General features: G+C 38.7%; 1 protein-coding gene across 6 annotated transcripts in view; it reads right to left on the bottom strand.

Moving 5' to 3' along the window:
* CAPRIN2 (caprin family member 2) overlaps positions 1–24,938 on the bottom strand; it is a 34,057-nt gene that overhangs the window by 1,921 nt on the left and 7,198 nt on the right. For 3 of the 6 annotated variants that reach the window (XM_027665160.1, XM_027665182.1, XM_027665153.1), the window contains 15 exons: positions 22,896–23,134; positions 21,450–21,532; positions 19,333–19,497; positions 18,809–18,852; positions 16,607–17,452; positions 11,353–11,484; positions 11,065–11,152; positions 10,568–10,623; positions 9,847–9,957; positions 8,376–8,486; positions 7,587–7,739; positions 4,454–4,637; positions 2,651–2,836; positions 1,272–1,372; positions 467–533 (listed from right to left, as the gene is read on the bottom strand). In XM_027665160.1, the coding sequence (XP_027520961.1) occupies positions 467–533; positions 1,272–1,372; positions 2,651–2,836; positions 4,454–4,637; positions 7,587–7,739; positions 8,376–8,486; positions 9,847–9,957; positions 10,568–10,623; positions 11,065–11,152; positions 11,353–11,484; positions 16,607–17,452; positions 18,809–18,852; positions 19,333–19,497; positions 21,450–21,532; positions 22,896–23,134 (2,566 nt within the window). The remainder of the gene's footprint in view (positions 1–466; positions 534–1,271; positions 1,373–2,650; positions 2,837–4,453; positions 4,638–7,586; positions 7,740–8,375; positions 8,487–9,846; positions 9,958–10,567; positions 10,624–11,064; positions 11,153–11,352; positions 11,485–16,606; positions 17,453–18,808; positions 18,853–19,332; positions 19,498–21,449; positions 21,533–22,895; positions 23,135–24,938) is intronic. The other 3 variants (XM_027665174.1, XM_027665167.1, XM_027665187.1) reach the window with 3 other exon arrangements.

Genomic DNA, 24,938 nt, shown 5'->3' on the forward strand with positions numbered 1-24,938 from the left:
TTTCTTTAGGTTTTATACTGCACCACAGAAGTACAGAATAAGCCTGTATTACCAAACACACTATTTTTCATCAAAAAAGTTCTCTTACAAAGTGTCTGGGATCTGATATCTTAACCAGAACCAAGAGAAAACACAATTAAGGGAAAGCTAAATGCTTCTTCCCTGAACACAGAGAACCACCCTATGTGTGTTTTCCTAGTCATTTTATTCATGCAGTTCAGTAGGGCACCATTGTGTCAGAACTTTGATACATGAAGACTCCAACCTGAGAACAGTGAAATTAAATCTGTTGCTATGCAATGCTGTCTAAGAACAGTATTCAAGCTTCCACCTAGCTCAGTTAATTCATACTAAGCTCAATCTGTTATGTCAGTGATGGTGTACTGTTTTTCACACTATTCATAACACCCCAGCTGCTACACCCAAGCATGTCTATGTACCACTGGGAACCTGATGTCAGCCTTACCTCTTGAATTTGCTCGAGGACCACTAGTTATCCCACCTCGTTTATAGCACTGCTGGTAATTAACATCCTAAAAGAGAAGAATTAGGAAGATGGCTGTAAGCAAATCTGACGTCAAGTGAGGCAAATATGCCTTTTTTTTTTTTTGCACAACAAATTTAATCTCTAGAATAGACAATGATGGAGTTTAGAAATAAGATCTAGATAAACAGCCTTACTCATGGAAAATTTACTTCTATAACAGCTTGTATAAAATTAAAGAGCTATTTTGATGCTTCTTTAATGCAAGTTAGCTTCTGAACTATGCACTCCGTTGAGTTTACTGAGCAAACTCAGTGAACTTCAAACATCAAGTCTGTTAGAAGTGCACAAGCCTGTAGAGAAGACCCTCACAGACTCTCCTCCCATCAAGAACCTTTGTTTTCTTACTTCTTATTTGCTATTTTGCATAACTGCATTTTCAGCTAGTCCATTTATGGGTTCATTATTTTACATTACAAAGTCATTTTAGTGTACCAACTTTTAAAGTAATAAAACAGACTCATACAACATCTTATTTATCATCTGTTTGCATTTCAAAGACCCCCTTCAGACTAAAATTCAACCTGTTGTACAGAAATGTTATCTGTCTGAATTGACTTAATTCAACTGCTGTCTACCATTCCAAAAAAAGAGTTTTGCCTAGGAAACAAAACTAACCTCTAGATTGTAAGAAATAGTTCACCTGTTAAGATTATGAAATATTATCATATTAGAAGACTTAGCTTCTCTACACTGGAAGGCTACTGGAAACAAAGTCAATACTTACCCTCTGAGAATATGGCATTCCAGCATAATCTCTACCAGGGAACTGAAGCTGGCCATAGTTGCCATTAGTTATTGAAGGTGAACCTCTGTAAGCATCAAAACCTGTTCAAATAACATTGATTATTCAATATTATCCATTGTTTGGTTTAAACTACAGGTTCAGAATATAACTAGAGCTCTTTTTTGGCAATTATGCATATTAAGCTATGCATTAAAACAGCTATTCTTAAATTCAGAATTTGGAACAGAGTCTTACTACTCCTTTAATAAATGCATTTCATTAGCTACTCATAACTATCCACTGTGGATATATCAAAATTGCATGTTTTCAAATATGAACAGACCCTACAATTGCCTGTGATACTAATGGGATTTCACAGAACAGCTGAAAAGCTTGCTAGGTCCAGAAACAGGATTTAATGGAGAATTAAGAAATACTTTCTTTTGCTATTACATATAACTACCACTGTCATACATTTAGGTGCTACTATAATAATTTGCCTCTTGAGCTAGTAACTCATTACTTTAAAGTATTAACTTGAGCTATTATTTAAATGCCAAAGAGGACTGCAAGCAATCTCATACCAGACACCACCAAACCCTTAACTGCTGTTAAATTAGACCTATAGAACTCATTTGGTACAAATTCCTACCAGGTATGAGCAGGCTCAGCCCAATAACTGAAGCAACTATCACACACTAAATGCCCTTCCACTTGAAAGTGGAATGGACCACAGCTACCAACAACCTTAAGTTAGTATCTGCTGAAAGTCAGCTGAAACTTTCTGTAATACTTCAGCTTGCAGCAAAAGAGCAACTGGTCTGCAGAGACCAAATAATCCTCCTCTTATAACTCTTCAGTTTGGTTTTAATCTGGAAGGGATCTTCACTACTGGGAGCCTGTCCCCCATCCTGGTTTCTGCTGGCAATATTAAAGCCAGCAGTGCTAAGCAAAGACTATCTTGGTTTGGGCAAATACTACAAGTGACATCTGATGAGAAAAATGCCTGCCCAGACTGTCAGCAAGACAGATGCCAAGAGAAAGAACAGAAGTGGGTAAGAAGTTCAGAACAGTAAATGAAATAAAGAGTCCATACAATTAGATAATCTAATAACCTATTAGTGAAAGTTTCTATATTCATAATTAAGAAGGCTATGAAATTGCTCTGCCATTTGACCTGAGAATCTCAAGTACAGGGACCACAAGTCAGAATGAACTTCCTTGAATTCTACAAGAGGACTCTGTTCTTTGCACATTGCCCTTAAAGCCTTGTCTTAAGAAGTTTCACATACAGAACCTGAATTTAATACTGTGTTGTGTTAAATCACATTGCAGTGTTAGTACAGCAAATTTTAAGGTGGTGGTAAATACAGACATACCTTTGTAGCCACCAGGGGAGCGATATGAATTAGCCAGTGACCTTCCACCTCTAGCAGATCCTCTGACAGACCCACGACTGTTAAGGTAAGGCTGAGGGGGTCTGGGAATAACGTTAGCCTGTGCTGGATAAAAGGCAAGGCTACCGTTGCTAACAGGAACAGCTCCATCAGATTGATAGTTCACTGCTTAAAACAGAAGGCACAGATGAATTTAAAGCTTTTTCTAACTGCAATAAGTTACCACATCTAGAAGCAAGGGCAGCATTAGGATGTTCAGAGACTGATTAAGCTGCTCTGAACATTCTGTTCTTCTGCCCCTCCATTACTTGAAATAAGTGGGGATCCCTTCCTTAGTTTTGTAGAGTATAATGCTTGTTTAAAGCCACTGAGAGCCCAGGCTGTCAATGTAAGCCTCTAATGCATTCAACAACTGCAATATTCAGCTGCATAGGTGAGAACAAGCTTGCTAGCAGCATGAAAAAGCCCAATTTAGATTAAAATCAAGTAACATTTGATTAAGAATTCTCACTTGGAATCAACGCTGTTCTACTAGCAAGACCTCAGGGGTTTATCTGATAAACTAGGTCACCTCAGTATTGACATCCTTCAGAATGATGAGATAAACTCAGTCTTATCTGGATAGTAATAAGATAACTATGGAAAACAGATATTTGGGTTCAGTCTCTTCAGCAGACATTCCTACCACATGTTATTAGGCAGTTCAGCCCCAAGCTTTTCAAGAATGCTTTTCACTCAGAGTGGTTGAGTGGTTAGCTTTAGATACAGACTTTGCAATCACGAGTGTATTTCCACAGGACCATGCTTTAAATCGATCCAAGAAGCTTAAAACTGATCCAGAGCAACAGTATAAACCCTTTTGAGAGGTCTGTGCAGAGCCACTGTACAAGATCAAAAAATGATGATTCCCATCAAAAAATGTACAGAAAGCTGATCACCTATACTCTCAGTGATGAGAAGGAGCATTGAAGCTAAACATGCTTTTCTGACTTCTATATTTATATTGTTTTTTGAGTTCTTAATCTTCATGTGTCTCACTGACTTCACATACTATCAGTCTGTTTCTACTCTAAGTCATGTGAAAATAAGTCTGGCAGAAAAACAGTAGTTTTAAATGACCTTGAGTCATTTGGTTTGATACTCTTACGAACACAGATCCCTAGTTGTTGCTTTCTTTCATCCTGAAACCTCTTTCAGACACTTAGGGGCTAGTACCACATCAGATTTAGTGTCAGCTACATAAATCCACCTGGTGCACTATCTGAATGTCAAGCAGGTCAGGTTTGTGTCAAATACAACAGCTCAAGACCACTTACTCAGTTTAGTATTCCTCAGGTCAGACTGAGAACTTACCCCAGCTTTCTTACTTAACATTTAGCAAGTCTCAGCACAGCACTATTACCAGAGACCAAATTAATGGTTCCAAATAAGAGGATTTCATCATTGCTTCAATTCCAAGAAAGCAATTGTTTGACTGACAAGTATCACTACATACTTGAATTTCTCACCTACTGGGAAATTCAGGCATGTAGGTGACACAGTCTATTTATCTAGAAGAGAAACAAGTTTGAACCAGCCTTTCACCCTGCTAGCAGTTTTGAAATTAAGTTTATATACCATTGACTACATTAGAGTTGATGTAAACCTCACGTTAAACACTTATATAGCACCTGTTAACAATTTCACTGTCACAAACTCAAAGCACATGATAATGAATTAAAAGACTGTTATACACTGAAGATATTTAAAGTCTACTTGAATTTCAGACCCAAGTGCAGCTCTCACCTGAAGACAGAGATTCTTGTGAAAGAGAGGTTTGTTCTGCAACATGAGAAGATTGCAACTGGCACTGAGGAGGAGTCTGTGTACTTGCTGTAGAGAAACTCTGGTTATATCCTGCTGAATACGAAGAATCCTCTTTAATTTCCTGGTCCTTACGTGGAGGCAGTGGTGCATTCACTTTAAATACCTACAACATATTTGAAGACAAGTGTTTAACACTACCAGCTAAAGTTTCTGCCTAGTGCCACCACCCTGCTACACTGTGCTTCAAATCCATATGCTTTTTAGCATATGTTTCCTAGAACACCAACTGTTTCTTAGAAATAATTGAAAATACTGTACATAAACCCATCCTTCTCTATTTCAGTAAACTTATGGAACACACCTGTTTATGTAGCTACTCCTCAATAAACAGCTTGATTGACTATAGCTACAGTATTTAACTGAACAGTTACCATATAAGCTATTTTCCTTCTTTGGGAAATCCTCTGTTAAATTCACTCACCTGTCCTACAGCTCACCCTGAAGCTGGGACAGCCTATAGTGAGAGGACATATATTTGGGAAGAACCTGGGTCTTCATATATGTCTTGGAATCTGATATAACACTACTCTCCAATCAAATACCATACTAAACAACCTTTGCCCCTTCAGTCAACTGGGCCTCAAATCTCCTACTCATTTATAAAGTTCCCAAGAGTAAACACAACCTAAGTCAAATGTTATAGCCTGGGCAGTACAATGGTGAGCAGATATTACTGATAGTTTAATCTAATCAACCAGAGTTCACTCACTCCAGTGACTGTATTGCTTTGTAACCACTAATACAAAATTACCAGAAATGATGCTGCCAAAAGTACAACTACTATTGACATCAAATAGGGAAAAAAAAAAAAAGATCTATTTTAAGTAAAAAGGGTCTAAATTTCACAAAAAGAACCATCGGCAGTTCTGATACCAGGTCTAGAGGTGTATCTGACCATTTCCCAAGACTATAAACTCTTTGAAGACAGACCAGGGTAAAACTACAGCTAGATGCAGAGAACAGCTTCACAGCTTGACAATTCTTTTTGTTTTCAGAAGCCTCTATAATTAAAGCAGGAAATGAACACATTTATAGGGTCAAGAAACAAAATCTTGCCTCTAAGAGGGAGTCAGCACAGAAACTCCTTATGATACTGAAATGCTGAGCATAAATATTGAACCACTGTAAAATGAAACAGGCTCTGTTGATTTTTTTTTATTATTTTTGACATTTCCTCTAGTAAAAGAAGAATGATCCAAAGCAGTCCACTTTCTAAAAGAGATTTGAAGATGCTGTGCAGTCAGGCTGTCAACACCCACATCCTGAAGTATTTTTAGCAAGTGGTCTACTTTTTCCTACAGTGAAAGTTACAGGTGGAATTTGAATATAGGATTAGGGCTACAGGTCATGTCTGCCTTTAAGCTTCCTATTGATGCCATTGTGCTTATTGTTCAGACAGCTGAGGACATAATCAGATACTTGCATTACTGTCACTGATACCACTATCTGGCAATGAACTGTCTGACTCCTGACTCTCCACTCAAATCCAATGGCTGTGTTTTCCTGGCAGCAATGAGAATCTAAGCAATGTAGGGAACAAGAAAACCCTGCACTGGAAAGTTAAAGACTGCTACCACTACAAGAGGAATGAACAGTCTAGCAATTTAGTGACAGATGTTTTCTAGGTTTACCCAAAAATCCCAAGAGAAATCTTGAACATTTAACATATCTGAAAACATGGCATCAAGTGAACTTTCAGTGGTACCATTATGATCAAAGTACTCTGAACACAGACAATCAGAATGACTGAGACCAAGACTCCATATTTATACCATGACAGATGCTTATCTTATAGACTGGGTTGCCAAAAGACTCTAGATTCTTGATCATAGCATGCTACTATTTCTCCACTTTCAGGAAAAATCACCACCTATGCCCTTAGCATAATTTAAATAGATCCAGCTCAGAAAGCACCATCTCCCTACCACTTGCCCTATTTGTAATGTGTATCAAAATTCTGTACCTCTGAGGTAGGTTCTACTTGAAACTCTTCTACACATACAGAACAGCAAGCAGAAAAAGTCAATGCAGTGATTTTACCATAGACCACATCAGGATGTCACTGAAGTTTTAGTTATTAATTCCTGTGCTTTGAGCAGTTATTAGCTACTGTATTCCACCAAATCCTACAACATATGTCTCAACACAAGAAGATATTGTCCAGCCAGTTGTGGAGCTCCATAGGCACATTTGTTGAAACAGAAAACACCTTTGGAGAATCAGAGTGGCCTCTTTCTAAGCTTTCTTTTGAGTAAGACCATTAAATGAAGGGTTAACATCTTCTGAAGAAGGTATCAGAGGAGTAAATAAGACCAAGTACAGAGAAGGCAACACTAAGAACTAAATGGAGACTCTTCCTCTGAACTCCTCTAAGCCTGCACTGCAGATTACCAGAGAGTAGCAATATTAGATACTATTTTTTTCAGGCCATACACCATTACTAGTGTTCTCTATTTGCAATAAACAACTCAGACTGTGTGGGGTCTATTTCCTACACATGTATATTGTTAACAAGATAGGATAGTGAGCAACACCAGTCTTCATCAAGGACACATTTTCTGTGATTCCAGTGGACTGAGTTTTACTCCACTGAAGGAAACTGTTTAAAAAGCAGCAAGACAACTTCAGGCTTCAAATAGCTTTTTGTCCTAACAGCTATGTACTTCACAATTCTCTCTCTCTTGTGTAGTCTTTATTTGAAATCTATTCCCAAGAACAGTTTAAGCACAGTCAACCTTACCTGGGGGCACAGCTATAAATCTGTTCATTCCACGTCTGACTTCTCCCTCTTAGTTCCTTGAGGCCACTAACATATCCCAGTATTAGATTTTGGGACTACACAGAGCAAAACTATGATCTCTGTTCTTAGATGATCTGCTTTGAGTTCTGAAAGCATTGGAGAAGCAGAGTTCTAACCTAGGTTTTCAATGTTAAAACAGAATGATCTATCAAGTTCTGTACCATACCAAGAAGAGCCAGCTCCTCAGCATTAGCCTCAAGTTACTAACGTTATTGTCAATTATTTCTGTGTGGCCTCAAGCTGCATACTTACAGTCTGCATAGCCTGAAAGGGAGCTGCTGTTATTGTGACAGAACTGCTGCTTGCAGGAGGAGACTGAAAGCTTTGCGCTGGTGGTACCGATGACATGGGGGCGCTTGAAGTAGGCAATGGTGACTGTGGCTCACTTGGGAGGGGAATAGTTGCCTGGGGGAAGAACAAATGTAACGAAAGGTCACTTGATAATTATCAGGCAGTAACAGAAGCAGTTAATTTGTTCTAAAGCCTAGACTGACAGAAGTCAGCAGTTTCTACAGGATGACATTTGGACATAGTAGAGCTACAAAATAGCTTTTGCTTACAATTTCAAATCTTGCTGTGCATCCTCAGCAAACAGTACTTCTATTGCAGTCTCTGCTGATTAAGTGAAATGTGCCTATGAGCTACTATACATACCATTCATTGCAATAATTTCACAATAAAGAGACATTAGGTATTTTTCCCACCAGTAAGGAAACACTGAATGCTTTCTGTTCCATTTACTGAAAGATAATTCTCTGGCTGATATTAAGAGTGGCTTCTCTTTTCTGGAGGAATTTAGAAAGTTTAAGGGGGTTGGTTTTTTCCCCCTTCCCCACTTAATCATGTTTCAGATTAGAAACAATGCTGAGTTGTCCAGACAAAGTATTAACCAGCATTAGATCTCATCTGTGCCCATGGCAAAATCAAGTGTTGGTTTAGAATACAAATATTTACAGGAATCAGAAGTCAAAAGGAACATGTCCAGAGCCTTACATTTCAGTAACTAATAGGTTTACTTTACCTGTATTTGTGATTGCTCACCTGGGCAATTTCAATCTTTTTAGGTATCAGTGGCTCAGAAATACGTGAACTTGTCTGATACAATGGTTGGGAAGTGTATTTCTCACCCTCTTGAGAAAGGGATGTTGGTGCCTAGAAGAAACCTGCTGTTACAAGTAGTACTAAAGAGTTCTGGTAGAGCTACGAAACACCAGTGCATAAGCTGAAACAAATGGATTTTGAAAGACCAGGACAAACATTAAGTCCAAAGCCAAAGTACTAAATCGTCATCTTAACCAAAAGCTTCAAGTAATTGGCTTTAGAGATTCAGACTTAGATTAACGTGCTTACGCAACTGGATGAAAAAACTCAGATAATTTTAAGAACTGTAGATTGCTTCAAGCAGTTACTTACAGTGAAGTCTGTGACACACACCTGTCTCATTGAATTATATGGAAAGACATCTTACATTAAGCTTCTAGTGAGCTCTACTGAACAAAGCTTCAGAGCCAAGCTTTGGTTTGCTTTTGCAAAGCCTGCACGTTCTATAGTTAGCTCACACTTGTAATGCTAAGTTTAGGAGTTGCTTAATACTTAAATACAGAGCCTAAGGCTAATGACTACCAATCCTGTGCTCACCACGTACACACATCACAGGTGCCTCAGACAGCACTGGGATGCACTTGCACACCAGGAGAGAGCACTCTCACCATGGAGTGTATTCCCTGGTTGTGCTGGGACCAAACAAAACCTATCCATTTCTTCCCATGAGAAGCAGGACTGGAAAAAGACAGATACTAGACTTCAAACCAAAGGGACTAGAGATATGCTGGGCATAAGCAACCCTAATTCCAAAGTTTGCAAGAAACTATAATATCCCTGTCAAGCATATTATTCTCAACACAGCAACACACTTCACAAGAGATTTTTAAGACAGTGATCTGCATAAATTGAAAAGCTTTTCAGCTCTAAGCAATATTTGAATGCTGTTTGAAGACTTAACTGCACATAAATACAGTTAAGAAAACAAGGTTTGAGGTCATGGCTGAACACCAGAGTCCAATTCTGAGTATTTCTTGAGAGAAGCTTGAGAGAACATCTCAGTCTTCAGCTTTCACACAAGTCTGCTATTTCATGACAATATCCATCCCAATTTATGCAACCTCTTTGTCATCATTAGAGGGAATATTCTACACTGTAACCAAAGCAAACATTTATGCTGCTCACATGTTCCCACAAGAATATTCATTACACTTTCTAGTGTGCACTTTTCATTCCACACCCTTCATGTTTCAAGGAGCAGATTGCTCACTTTGCATTCATGCAATACTAGGAAGACTTTTCCAACCTTCTTTAAGTATTCCAGATTGTGGGCTATACTATTGGTGTTACCAGCATTCTGCCCCTGTATATTGTTTAAGTACAGTTATTCAGGAGGGCCCCAGCACAGCTTTCTGTTAGGGTTGGCTATCACACAGATTTCTAAATGCCAGTGAACCCCAGGGTATGTTACCTGTGGTGTCTGTGGTGTCACCAAGTCTTCAGTTTCAGAGCCAGAAAGAGTGTGATCAGCAGATGCCAGGGAAGTATTTGAACTGTGCAGTGCCATGGATGAAGCAGCAGCCTTGCAAGGAGAGAAAACAGAGACAAGGTTTTGAAAAAAATGAATTTAAATGTTCAGTTTCACTAGAACTCACACTCTGAGCCTTTATAAGTAAAGCACAGAACAAGGCAGGAACTGAAGTGCTTTGACTAGTTAGTCAGTTTTTCAGGAAATTCTGTTACTGGAAAGGGAGCCTATTTAAAAGCCAAAGCAGCAAGACATGAAAGCAGGGTAAGTGAATTTAAGGTTCATTTAACTGTGGCTACCAAAGCTTGAGACATTATTTTTGGGACAAGTGAGGATCTGAAAGATGAAAATATGGACTATCTAGGAAAGAAACAATGTTCTTCTGCACACAACTTTTAGCTATGACCTGAATCTATGAGTTAAATATTCAAACTATTTCAGCATGTCTTCAACATACTTCAAGAAATTTCAAGCATCTCTTGCTGCTTTTGAAGCAGAAAAGCAGCCAACTTTGGCAGCATTTGAGTGATCTCAGACTTGCAAGCTACTAGGTTATATGAAATTTGTTACAAAACAATTGACAAGAAAAACCAATTAGAATATAAGTCTATACTAGTAAATAACCTCTATCTGCCTCTTTGGGGTACTCCTAACTTCAACTTACTTGAAGGGGCTGTTGAAGAAAATCACTCTGACTTGGCAGTTTCTGTTCTTTTGAAGCTGTAAAAAAAGAATGCATTAAGCAGCATTTACTTTTAAATTCAAACACCACATACAGGTTCAGTGTGGAGTTCTATTTCTTTCAAACATTTCACATATGAAAATGCACACTGTTTTTAGCATGAGCACTGCAAACATTTAACCTACTATCAATAACCTAAAGCCAATTGAAAACTTCAGTGTTTTTGATAAAAGGGGACAGATATTCAATGATAAATACGTTTTTTTGCCACAAATGAGATACCCACTTTACAGATTAGAAAAAATAAACTAGGTAATTAAGTTTTACAGCCCAAGATCCACCCAAACAGTTTCTTAGCATGGCCTATTCTTTATAGTTAGACAAGCTGTCCTCACCTGGCTTACTGATCTACAGCCCAAGCAAACCCTGTTAGTGCTTGCAGAATTTTACATACCATTTACACTTATAGTATCACCTACCTACAGGGGTACTTGCTGGAGTAACTGAAGGAGGTTGGGATGAACCAATGGCACTTGGTGAAGCTTTATCAAAATCCAGAATGGACTCCTTTCGAAAAAAGATCACCAGTTGGTAGAAAAAAAATTAAACTCTAGATACAAATGAAACATTCTCACTTGACAAGCTGCTGTTGGCTAATTAGCACTAAATTCATTCATTCAGTGCCAACACACTTTGTCAGCACTGTTTTCCCTAGCCCTTGGTAGGGTTACTGGAGCTTTGTGCTACAACAGCAGAGAAAAACATACTTGCATGAAGTTGTAAGTCCCTTGTATCTGAGTCATCAGATCCTGAAGTTTCTCCCTTCTCAGTACTGGATCTTTTGGAAGAGTTGAAGTAGAGCAAAACTCTGCAGCTGGCTGATGTACAGGTTTAGGCACCTAATAAGGAGAAATTGTATTAAATCTAATGCTGGAAGCAAGGCAAGCTGCCTTGTCCAACATAATTCCAGAGTAACCTACAGGTGTCAGACACTGGAAGCCAAGGAATTCTGTGCTGTTATTGATATTTCCTGAATCAAGCTTTCACTTTAGTAAAGGAAAAAAAAAAAAGTCAGCTTCTGTTGCTACAGTTAGTTAAGCTACAGATTTCATAGAATGGTTTGGGTTGGAAGAGACCTTCAAGAATATCTAGTTCCAAGCCCCCTGCCATGGGCAGGGGCACCTTTCACTAGATTAATTCACTTCATTTGGTTTCTTATCATCAAATGTAAAGAAGATAAGTTGCCTGCATCTATTGCAAAATTAGGCACTTCCATCTAAGTAAACTCACATATTTAAGTTGAAGGCCAGAACAAACTTAAAAATCAAAGCTACATCACTCAAGGTTTAGAACATACTTCCTCCCAGTAGAGGTCATGCCACTAAATACAGATCATTCATTAACATGGCATTTCCAGACATTCTGAAAAAACTGCACCTAAGAAATACATTGAGAGCTGGTAATTCAGTGGAAACATTTTGGTTTAACCCCAACAAGCCAAATACTCTGAATGTACCAGCTCCTGCAGAAACTATTAATTAAACATTTCAAAGTTTGGCATAAATACACCTGTACTCCCCCATGAGAGTCTAACTTTGTAGCTAAATATAACTAACTATATATAACTAACTAAATATAACTTTGTAGCTAACTTCTGCTTCTCTTATTACTCCTTGATTGTTTCAGATGGTCCCTTAACAGTTCATCCCAACTGGTTGTCACTTCACTTTCAAAGAGGGAAATTTTTTGTCAAAGAACAGGTAAGTCTAAGGTAGCAGAATCATAATAGTAAGCTCCTTAAGTAGCAGAAGCCCTGGTATTTACAGAGTGACAATAATATTACATTGTCTAGGTAGTTTAACATCTTTTGAAAGCAACTTGGAGAAGAGTTAGGCTTGTTATAAGTATTTTAAACCCAAAATTTTTTGTGGCTCTCTAAAGTTCTGATGCTCTTATGTTTGGCTATGCAGCTAGAGGGAGGCAAATCTGAAAACATTTAGTTGCATTATTTCAACTGGTCCAAACATTGAGATACACAGGAACATGTGAAAGCCTTTGCCTTCTTACAGTACAAAGACTTGTCTTTCTAATAGGAGGTTACTACTTCAATACTGTATAGCAGTGTGTTGAGTACATGCATGAAATCATTGGAAGACTGTATGACAGAAGGGTATGTGTCATACCTGTCACAATAAATTCAAAACAAACTGGTTAAGTGCTCTTTGTCCAGTTTTAGGGCAAGCAAAAAAAAAAAACACTCTTGCATTTCTTCAACAGTTACCTGAAACTAATCACTCACATTTGCATAAGTTTCCATACTGTGAACAGGGAAGAAGCTTGCAGCACATGATTAACTGAAGGGCTCCATTTCTAATATGTGTGACCCACAACAGCTACTTGTTGAGCTCTGAGATGTTTTGCTTCATTCTAAAACTAGATGAGTACACCTTTGTACAACTATCTTAATTAGAAATTCTGATGCACAAGCACTACTTCAACTACTGACTTGGTTTATATTACTGTGTAGTTTCCAATACTGAACAGTAACTGAAGGTATTAAGCATCTAAGTGCAGGACAAAAGATACAGTTGAATAAAGTTAATCTCAGAAAGTTATAAAGTTACTAGGAATCTGAATCTTTGTCCATCACTTTATTAGCCCTCATTTACAAGTAGACTAAAGTCTACAGTACTCACTGTCTTATTAAATCCATTATATATCGGAAAACCATTATATCCATTAAACTGATTAATGCTTCTGTTATCCTTTTCCTCCTCACTACTGTTTATACTAAGACACAAGTACACTACCAAACTGGTTCTGTATGTTTGAAAATGGGTAACAGAAGCCTTCCACCTTTAAGTCACCTAGCCAGGTCAAGTCTGGCAGTGTCTCAAGCTCTTAAGACAGTCTTAAGAGTCTTAGCTGCATAAGTGAGACTTGTACATTAAACACAAAAGAATTTAAACAGACTCAAGAGTATGGAAACAGAAGAGATTGCAGTGTGTCACTTTTGCTTCCAAAGATGATAAAATTTCTGTGTGCTTTAAGAAGTTTGTTAGAGATTTTCTCTCCTTCCACAGCTCATACTCTGCCTTATGTTGGTAGCATTCTTTACTTCAATAAGAAGCAGAAGCATACAGGGTTACATACATGACATTAAGGCTTTAAGCCAGGGCTGAAACACAGACTTTCTGTTGCATAGAAATTTATTTTCTAGTTCCTACAGTTATTAAAATACACCAGCCAGAAGTAGCTGTAGTGAAGTTACCTGATATTGATTTGCTGCTTTGCTAGTTCCTAGGTGTTCAAAACTATGATATTTAGTGCAACAAGATCATTTATGAGAAGGTATCAGGAAGTTAAAGTACTTCAAGTTTTTATGCCTTTTATAAAAAGAGATGCTTCGAAGAAGAGTAAGTACTTAACATTCTTAGGATGGCTTTAAACCAAGTTTTCTTTCTAGCCTACAATTAGATGCTGTTTTTGGAAATCATTACAAGCTGGTAGCAGATTCTTAGTTTAGTAACCTATTGTTCCAGCTCACATCAAGCTTGTAAATGCCAGGATCACTTAACATGAACCTGAATGTTGCTTGAACCACTAGAGTAACACAGTACTTGTAAGTTCAAGGTGTAATTTGTCATAACAATGTTTGTGAAAACCAACTTTAACACTACTTATACATTTGGCAAAACCTGTCTTGACATACATCCACAGAACTGACTAAAAGTGGAGTTGAAATACCCAGGATTTGGTTTTGGACCTCCTAACAATTGCAAATAAACCAATGTAAAGGCACACTGACCACCCTGGAATTTTATTAGTCAGAGTGTCACTATACTAAGTACTCCTGTTAGCTGTGGAGTACTAAATGAGGTGGAATGGTGATACCTAAGCTGTAATCACAGCTGTACCATGTAGATACACAATTAACATTTGCTTTCTACTCAGGGCAGTATTCACAGCAGGTATAAATTAAATGGAACTGGATGACAGCACAAGCCAAACTGTTTTGCTTTCCCATAGCAGGCCACAAACTCAGCTCTAACCAAGTTTGCTGGTCCACAGGTTGCACAGACGTTTAAACAGTTTAACAGGCCTGCATATCAGCTCAGTCTGCTGTCTTAGGCATTGCACCTTATGGTACATTCAGTTAAATAAGTGTATTTGAAGATCTCTAAACACAGTTTTTTAAAAGACCTCAGAGCTCTAACAGTTATTTCAGAGCAAAGAAAGGTTAGTTTTACTCAGAGGGCAGCAGCACTGACACAGGCCTTTTATCTGCCATGCCTACATCTTTGCACACAGTCATTTATACAGTCACTCTGGGAGTTAAACAGATCCAGCTATAGCACTGCATTGCCTCTTCACATAAACAAAGATAAGAGAAACTTGTCTGAAAAGCTTAATATGATTTTAATTGTTCTTTATATGCACCTAAAGCCAAAGATATCTTCATTTTTTTAAAAACTGGTTGTGAAGACTAGTTATGTTGCCAGTACACTATTTCCTACTCATTCAATATACTTTTGATACAAGGATTTCTCAACAGCTACTAAGCAAAAATAAAGCCAGCAGATATTTCTCTATGGACTAAGTAAATCAAAGTTTGAATACTTTAAATTATGCTTTTACTTAATTCAGCAATCCACCTTAAGCGACCTCACATTCCAACATTTAGTTTACCTTTGTCAGTGGAAGATTCCTAGGCAGTCTACAAGTTTCTCCAACTGACTGGAGACCCTCCTTTTTACTCACTGCAGCAAAGTTTTGTCAACCACTTAAGCCATCCATCTATCCATCCCATATAAAAATAACAGCCCCATCTCTTGCATTTAAGCTTTAAAGTAACCTGCCACCAGAAATCCCAAGGCCTCTTAAAGTGCTTGAGACTACTCCAATACTTAGTTTCAGTTACAATAATACTGTGCATAGTTGGGTGCACCACACCTGTTAGTGCTCAGAGTTACTTAGGGAGACAACCAGGTTTTCTGCCAGAACCACCACCACCAGTGGACACAAGATTCCACTCAGCTTCAGTGTAAAGATGAATCAAAGTGAAACACCTCAATCCCATTTGGTTACCCAGTGCTGCATGTTACATACTCTCTTGATCTCGTGTTCAACCTTCGCTTTGCGGTCTCGCCTCTAGGCACAAGAACATCCATTTTTCAGTTATGCCAAGTTTACTGACAAGATATAAACTTAATCATTTGCTGTGGTTATTACAGAGTGTATTGTGATTCCTGCTTTCTTGCACAAAGGTAGTAGTGCTGACAACATTGTATACAGAGAATTGCTCAACTCCCCATATTGTATTCCTGAAGTCTGACTTTAAATTAAACACTGCTCTTAATAGCGTAAGATGGCAGATAAAGCAGAGTTATCCATTTTTACAGTTATCAAAATTGTTGCTATCCAAGCACACGTGAGAAGGAAGGTAATGTGACCAGCCTCCTCAGCTGAAAGTCCTGCAATGGCTTCATTTTACATTTCTAAAGCTATGCTATTGTTAGACTCCCCAGGACAGCAGTATGGTTCATGCATTCATCTGGAAATACATATTTAAGCCCCTGTACAGTTGGTATTGCTTGATCTAGACATTAGATCTCTCTTGAATCAGCAGCTATTTTAATCAAAAGCCTAAAAATTACTGAAGTGTTATTTGCATGCAGGCACAAAGTATTTGATCCCTGGATGAGTCATACCTGCTTTGTACTGCTAAAAGTGGACAGAGCCAACAGCTACAGATGAACCAAGTTAATTCTTCTGTCTTGTGCATAAAGCACTTATTCAAGGCTCAAACACTGTGCTGATGTAAAAAGCAAAGCAAACCATCTTGCTATTCAAGTATAAACTTTAACTGCCAGAATTATTCACCCCCAAGAAAGAATGAAATGGGGGTTTAAGTATAGGCCTACAAAATTCACCTTATAAATGCTCTGCTAACAGGTAGCTTTATTCCAATACACTAGTGTCAAAAGCTTAGGACAGGTAATACTGCATATGCCAACTCACTTCTTTGGGTTCCATATCAAACTTCTTTGGCCCCATCTGCTCCTTTGGCCCAATACTTGCAGCTCCCCAGGACTTCGGAGGGTTCTGTAACTGTGGTGGTGACACTTGCTGCTGCCTGCCAGCTTTTTCCCAAGCCTCTCGAGTCTCCTGCTTCTTTTGTTCTGGTTCCTCCCTAAAATGTGCAGCCCAAGCCTTCACAGGCTCCTGCTTCTTTTGCTCTGGCTCTTCCCTAACAGGCATTTCCCATGTTTTCACAGGCTCTGGCTTCTTTTGTTCTGCTTGCTCCCTAGTTTGGGTTACCCAAGGTTTTGGAGATTCCCGCTTTTCTTCTGGTTCTTCCTTAACTTTGGTTACCCAAGGTTTTGGGGACTCCTGCTTTTTCTGTTCCTGCTCTTCCCTAACTTTTGTTACCCATGGCTTAGGTGATGCCTGTTTCTTCTGGTCCTGCTCTTCCCTAACCTTTGCTACCCAGGGTTTGGGAGACTCCTGCTCCTCTCGGACATGTGCTACCCAGGCCTTTGGTGCTTCTTGCTTCTTCTGTTTTTCCTCCTCAACATGGGTCTCCCAGGGCTTTGCAGACTCACACTTCTGTTCCTCCTCTTTAACACGAGCTTCCCAAGGCTTTGGAGAATCTGGTCTTTTTAGTTCTTGCTGTCTAACACGAGCTTCCCAAGGCTTTAAGGTCTCTTGCTTTTGCTTCTGTTCCTTCTCTTCAGTATCAACAAGCATTTCCCAGGACTTTGGAGGTTCTTGCTTTCTAGCACACTCAGCTTCCCAAGATTTGGGCTCTTCTGTCTTCTTCTTGACAGAGTATTCTGCTTCAGGCAAATAACGCCTGTTGAGAAACTATATAGACCAGAGAAACTTAATGGCTCCCAAGAACACATTTTGCTACTACAGTTCAGGTCAGTTAAATAAGGTCACCCAGCTACTGAAAACTGCTGACTAAAAGCAGAGCCCAGACAGTCTAAGCACTAGTCATAGAAACTGTGTGGACAGCCATGGCTTTATCCTACCACACTGCAGACTAGCTTTGCTTGGCATGCCACAGAGAAACAGGAAACAGTCCTGAACAGCACAAGTAAAACCCACTAGAGCTGAGTGAATCTCCTGCCCATATCCTCAATGCTACCTGGTGTTCCTAGGCAGTGACAATATCGAGTTCAACTGCAACTTTTTAGAAAATTAACTCTCCTCCTAAGCATCTAAAATGCCATGGTACTGTATTAGCAAACATTGTGCTAAGATTAGCAGTGCCATCTCCCCCCCAAATATTAGACCCAGTAACCAAGTATAACCTTCATTCTTAATGGAGTTATAATACTAAAAAAAGTCAAGATTCTCAGATTTAGTACCACTGGACTTCAACTGCAGGCTGTGATTAGCATCAGTAAGTCTGAGAGTTTAATGATGTCCTGAAGTTTTTCTGAGTTACCACTTTGTCATGAATAGGAAGTAAATATGTGAAGTGAATAATGTACAAGGCTCACTGGCTGAGGTATTTTTTTCTGACAAGACACCAGAGGAGTCAGGTAACTGTTAATAGCAAGTTACAAAAACTCGTTCTAGAGTACACCCTCTAGTGGGATACCTGGGAAACAGGGATTCAGCATTTTAAGAACCAATATTTACACTTCGAAAAGGACACCCCTCCCCACCTTTTGAACCTAATGGGTTTTATGCTACTAACAGTCAAAGCTTGAGCACAGGAGTCTGAAGAGCTGCTGAAATAGGTTTTCACACCCCTGTGCACACAACTCTGTCTTGGAATCCCTACTTTCCTGACAAATCAGGGCAAACCCCATATCATTCTCAACCCCACCAATATCAAACCTACTGCAATCAGCTTAGCTTTTACAGACAGTTTTAGTAGATGTGTATTTTCTCTATTCCACAGTACACAAAAGATCTGTGTGTTTCCACTCTAAAGGCTTTGTTTTATTCAGGAAAGTGCTAGAGCATTAAAGTACTATACTGCTTCATGTAATCCTGCTCCATTTATCCCAAAATGCCCCAGATGCCATAAATTTGGCGTTAGAAATAGAAATGCAACTAAGTTCTTAATGCTTCCTACATAAAGCAACACCTACGTTTTGCTGTTCAGACTCCCTTTTTAAGTTTAAAAAAGAGCTGCAAAAGTGCAATTATGTGTCTGATAAATCACAATACTAAAGGAAAGCAATTAGTACTGGAGTATCTTACCTCCTGTGGCTGTATTTCAGACTTCATAAGCTCCATAATGGATTCTAGAGAAAGGATGTTAATTTGTTTCAACTGATCAAATGCAGAAAGGCAGACCAAACAGTAGCAACTCTTTAATTCTATTTAAATAGCAGTGCCAATTGCTAAACTAGATATTCTGAAAGCTCAATTTGCCATCCAAATTGCTATTTTTAGACAAGCTTTTATTTTCTGATTAGGTTTTACATTTGCAAAAGTTCAGAGTTAAACAAGAAACATTTTGTAGTATTCATAATTTGGTTATTGTAATATGTAATATTCCCTACACCAGACAGTTCCCACATCTTTAACATGGAGAGCTGCTCAGAAGGTAAAAAACATTCTATAACTAATATTCTATTAGCCAGTATAGGGCTGTAAGACTTGCAGGTTCCATTTCAGTTACTACATTGCAAGCAAGCTACAGCATCAAGCCATGCAAAGTTAATGCTCAGTTCAAACCTCTCCCAACACTGATACAAAAATTGAACCCTTTAATATTCCACCTGGTTCCTTGACAGACTCTTCTTTTGACATCTGTCTTGTTTTCTGAGATTTTCTATTTACTTCTTCTTCCAATTCTTTTACTGGCACAGTGGTACGAGGAGTTGGAATACTTTCAAAGTAGCCAGAGTCTATAAGTTTGGATAACAGGTCCTTCATGTGTTTATCTGAAGAATAAAAACCCATGAAGTTAAAATTGGAAAATCTGAAATTAAGGGGTATTCAGATTACAGATTAAGACTTCCTTCTTCCTCCCTGTATATGAATTGCAGCTTCTCCAAGTTTACACATCTTACCCAGTTATAGCCATAAAACATTTTCGTAAAGAAAAGTATTTGTTAGAGTGCTTAATATATTACTGTTAAAAACATCTTTTCAATCCAGAGGTAAGACTGCATCTTGTGTTTAAATGCACACAAGATAAACAGTGAGCCACCTGGTCTCACATGTTTAGAAAGGGATTTGTTTACTATGAACAAACTAGCAAGCATTGATACTAAAATCATGTGCAGACTGCAATGGAGGTAAAGCTAAACATTCACTGTGGAACTGCCCTACAAGACCCTTTTCCCAGTAACAGGACAGTAAGTCTCAGAAGGAAAAGTTAAGAACTGCAGAAGCAAGTAGGGAGAATGCAAGAGACTCTTTCAGGCTGAAATTAATCCTCAAGTTTGAAAAGAGTCAAAGCTGACATGGTTGAACAAAAGCTTAGCTGTGTACTCTGAGAAGCTCTCTCCAGTTTTTTCCTCTCTGCAAACAAGAAACAGCAGCTTAGAGCAAGACCTCAGAAAGAACAGTGATACTGGAAATTGTTTAAGAGGAGCTAGAGACAGGACAGCCTTGAGAACAAGAAGAATTTTCTGTGAAAGATCACTCCTACCAGTGATAACCACACAAACAAGAATTGTGGCTAGAATTTAACATGGTTATAAAAAAATTGTCTTCCAAGACAATGAATGCTAATAAGATGACCTAACAGCTTTATCTGAAGTCTAGTTTGCACACAGAAGGACACAAGATTGACATTAAAGGGACAGAGATACTGATAAAATAATGACAGAAGTTGTTTAGGTGATAGACAAAACAAAGGTTTGGAGTCCAAGGCAACTATCTATTCACGTCAATAGAAACAAGGTTAAAGTTACCAGCCTGTAGCAATATAAGGGAAGCTTGCAGTTCCTCCAGAAGTACGTGGAAAGAGTTAACACTTAGCTATTAGTTCAACTACCTGCATATAGAAGTTAGATAGGGCACACCAGTGCTCTGGTCTAACAGCTTCAACATTTTCAGTGACAAGTGAAAGATTCCTGCAACACAATCACTACAGGATTGGAGTAAGTGGGATAAGCAAGGTCTGTTTGCAATAGGAAAGACACTACAACTCAGGTAAAGGCAGTTTCCTCATAAGTAAGCAAGTTGTAAATAGGAACAGAAAAGAATGTGCATATTGGCTTACAACCAGAAGTTTAGGAAGTATGGCATAAATGGAAGATATGTAGTCCTACAGATTTTGCTGTGCTTGGAAGGTGAGGACACTTGACACAGGTACAAGGTAAGACTGCACTGTGCATGATCAGAGATCACAGTAAGTTCCATTAGTGACTATCTTTCTCTAGTGTGGTACTCTGCACTGTAGGCAGACAACAGGTATGAGTCTAGAATTCCTACAAATAAGGGAGAATCTTCAGTGCTGTGGGACCTTCAGCCTGGGGCCAATGAAGCTTTGTTACACACATCAGCATGCTCAACTAAGCCTTTCATGGCTGGGAACTATTCCAAATTTAACCCATTTGCACATAGCTATACAAAAAGCTTCCCACTGTTCTGCAAGGTATTCACACATCAGTTTTTCAATTACTACCATAATTATTCCTCAAAAGGATGCTAGTATATTGGTTAGAAATCTTGACCTGGAAAAAGCAAGTATGCTGTACTGCTATTGATCTGTACTTAAAAAAACAGAACTTAAAACAGCAGTTCACCCTTGGATAATAGTTACACATAGCACTTCAAAGTGTTTAATTTGGTAGCCTTCCATGTATATTCACTGGTTTTAAGATGTTTTAACAAGCACACAAATTTCAGATGTTTCAGTTATTTCTCTAGATGAGACACTCACATGTTGTTCCAACTACAGGTTTCTCGCTTCCTTCTAGAAGGTCCCAGAAGTAGAGAGATGACTGTTCCATCTGGTCTTCAACACTAAAACGAGTGACAAGTTTCACCAGGTAGAATCATAGCCAAGATCAAGTGCTGCAGCATCCCAATTGCCCAAGTTCAGCCCTCCAAACCAAGGCTGCACACACAGAGCAAATACTAAGCCCTGAAATCACTGAAAGCAATTATAATGTATCTGTCCATGTGATTTAACCCAGCAAACAGAAGTGCTTTAGTTGGTCAGTACACAGATCCTAGCACTATCCCACAGGATATCCCACCCATATAGCTGACTTCATTCCAAGCCAGGATCCCCAGACAGGGAAACAACTGATGTTTAATTGACTGGTCACCGTGTTTATTGGACAAACATGTACAGCGGTAACCACCAGCAGCTCCTGCCACTCTCAATAACCAGCAATTATTGAGAAACTTGTGACAGGTCCATGATCCACACCCTCCAGATAATGGAATTTGAAGTCCAACATGATGAAACACAGCATCCCAAAAGAAAGGATTAAGCTTCCCATGGAAGCATAATATGATGAGAGTAATCCAGAAATTATTTCACTGGAATGAGAGACTCCTGTTGTGAAGCATTTTATAAGTGCTGTTCTTTAGAAGTTAACTTAAGCAAAGATTAGGCAAAGATTAGTGTCTGACAAGTGATTAGAACTTTTAGGAACTTAAGAGTTAGTCCATATTCAAACATGACTTAACCATGAAGCGTTTCAACTTACCACCCAATAACTACTTATTCCATGTTCAAATACAACTTTTACTACACTATCTTAAAAGCAGACAGGCTGCCATGCTAAGCATGAGCCATCATAGTACGAGAGCAGTGCCACATTAGTCCTGACACACACTACCTCTGTTGACAACCTGTTAACATGTATGACATTTAGTGAAGAAGTATCAAAAACTTCAGGCAATTTTTTAAAACCACTTTAAAGTTAATAGCAAGAGAGCCTCGGGAGCGACACTTTATTCCAAAGGAATGTAAAGAAGCACATGTGGATCATCACGTGAATGGAACATAGAACAGTTTTGAATTTACTGCCCTTTTCTCACTTCATGAACAGTGAGACCTCAAAGGCAGCAGCACACCACCAGCCTCCCTGTTTAGGATGGTGTTGGACTATCTCCCTGCAGTGCCACAGGGTGACATGAGATGGCAAAAATTTGCCTGCAACTTGCACCTGAGGTTGTAATTACTACAGCTTTCCTTTAATGCTCAGAGTGAGGTAAATCTGTTACATTCCTAATCTCAGACTAAAGCAAGGGTGCTGAATAGAATTTTAATTAGTGTTCCAAAACACAGTATTTAAAGACATGGCAGTGTCAAACAGAGGACATTTACTGTAATGAATGAAGCATACTAATTAGACAAAACCCCTGAACTTACCTCAGGTTCTCATTTCTTTCTGGACATGTCAGTTTTGCAAATCTTATGAGGTAGTCTAGTTCTTTAGAAGGCAAGTATATTGCACCATTCACACCACCTTTGAAATCTTTCTGAACGTGCTCTTGAGTGAAGTTCTGCAGCACGTACTGGACTTGAAGTATTGTACGCAGTTTCTTCTTCTCTGCTTCAAGCTTCAACAGACTCTCTCTCCGCTGAGCCTTCTTCTGTGCTTTCAGCAGCTGTTTTAATACACAAATTCAACAATTAAACACAACAGTTTAGTAACAGGCATCCAGGATAAAACATTGAGTTATACTATTTATCATCCTACACTGGGCAAAATAACTATTAATTTTGGTTAGGTAACAGAACCTCCTAACGCTCTTCAGATAGCCAGGATCTGTCAAGCTCCTCCTTTGGAAGAGTTCCCCATCTCTCTACTAATTCTTTTAGTCAAACTGGATACTGGTAGCTTCACTTGTGATATGCCTTTATGATATCTAGATCCTGATTATGTCTGCTAGTTGTTTTACTGTAACAGCTTTCAAAGGAATTGGTAGAATTGATACCAATGCACAAATTCAGGCGTAGTTGACTTTTAACATTTAGCACAAAGTTGGAGATGCAGACGTTGTCTCAAGTTTCTCCTAGTAAGACAACTGCTCTTCATTTTTACATACTCCAGTTTGATACAGCAGAATCCTAGTTACTTTTATTTTTGTTGGCAGAAGACTGAAACACTCATTAAATAAGCAACAACACAAGTCCCAGAACATACACAGTGCTCATGCAGTTGAGAAGTTTCTCATCATGTGCTAGTAGAACTATCTGGCAGAAGCTATCCAAGTAACTGCAGAATTCCAAATGCTTCAATATGGGGCAAGATTTAGGAAAGTTTTGTTTCCTAGAACACACTGTAAAGGCTACAAAGATGTTGTTGCCAGAAAGGCCTCTAGTGTTCCAGTAATGGCTATTGGCTGTAAAATCCATAACAGCAGAAGCAGAGCCAAGCTAAAAACAATGTGAGTTACCCTTTAAATACAGCATAAGTTCAAGAACAAACATAAACTGTTAGAAGCTAATGCTGGACTACTAAAAACACCTGCACACAGATACACTGGGTCACAATCCTTCATTTCTGATATTTTTATGGGCAGCTACCCAAAGGAAAGCAATAGGAAGAAATCCAAGTTTTAACATTCAGTACAGTAGTTTCTATATTCAACATAGAATGACAGAGGGAACCTAAAGCAATAACACTGCTGAAAAGGCTCTTAGATTTCTGCTCACACAGTGCTTTGAGAGATTTACCACAGTACCTGGAATTACTACATATACTATATACACACAAGATACACTCTCTCGCAAAACTGTTTGGGTCTCAGTAAACACCAAGACAAGCCATTTTACCAATCCTTCAGCATTCTGTAGGAGGCAGAGAAATAATGCCAGAGCAGTGACTAATCATGTTTAGCATCCCCACCACTACCCTGGATCAAATTTTCCCACAAGGGTAGTATTTGCTTCAGCAAAGAGACTGATTTCTCCAAAGATAAAATACTCGCATACATAAAAATAATGCAGGTAGTGCTTTAAATCCTGAATAAAGACCTTATTTATGTGACTTGCCATAATTAGAGAAAACTACAGGAATTTAAGTAGCAAACTTCAGAAGTTTTAGTTGAATTTTACTGAGAAACATACTTCTTAAGGAAACCAAAGTGATTTAACCTCAGCACTTTCCCTCATTGCAAACATTATTCAGTTTGGAAGTGATCTGGAGACATTGTCTAGCCCAGCCTCCAGAATAAAGGCTCCACTGAATCAAAACTAGATTGCTTGGAGCTTTGTTCAGTCAGGTCTTGAAGAGACCCAAGGACAGATTTTACTACTTCTCTAGGCAGGCTGCTTTAGTGCTCAATTATCCTCAGAGTATCCATTTCCTCCTACCTGGCTGGAACCTACTATTTCAACCGGTGATCATTCCTTCTCCTACAACATATCTCAGCAAAATCCTGGCTCCACCCTTTCAGTATTTGGTAT

Source organism: Corapipo altera, unplaced genomic scaffold (assembly GCF_003945725.1).
Source record: "Corapipo altera isolate COAL_440 unplaced genomic scaffold, ASM394572v1 1, whole genome shotgun sequence".
NCBI classification, from domain to species: domain Eukaryota; kingdom Metazoa; phylum Chordata; class Aves; order Passeriformes; family Pipridae; genus Corapipo; species Corapipo altera.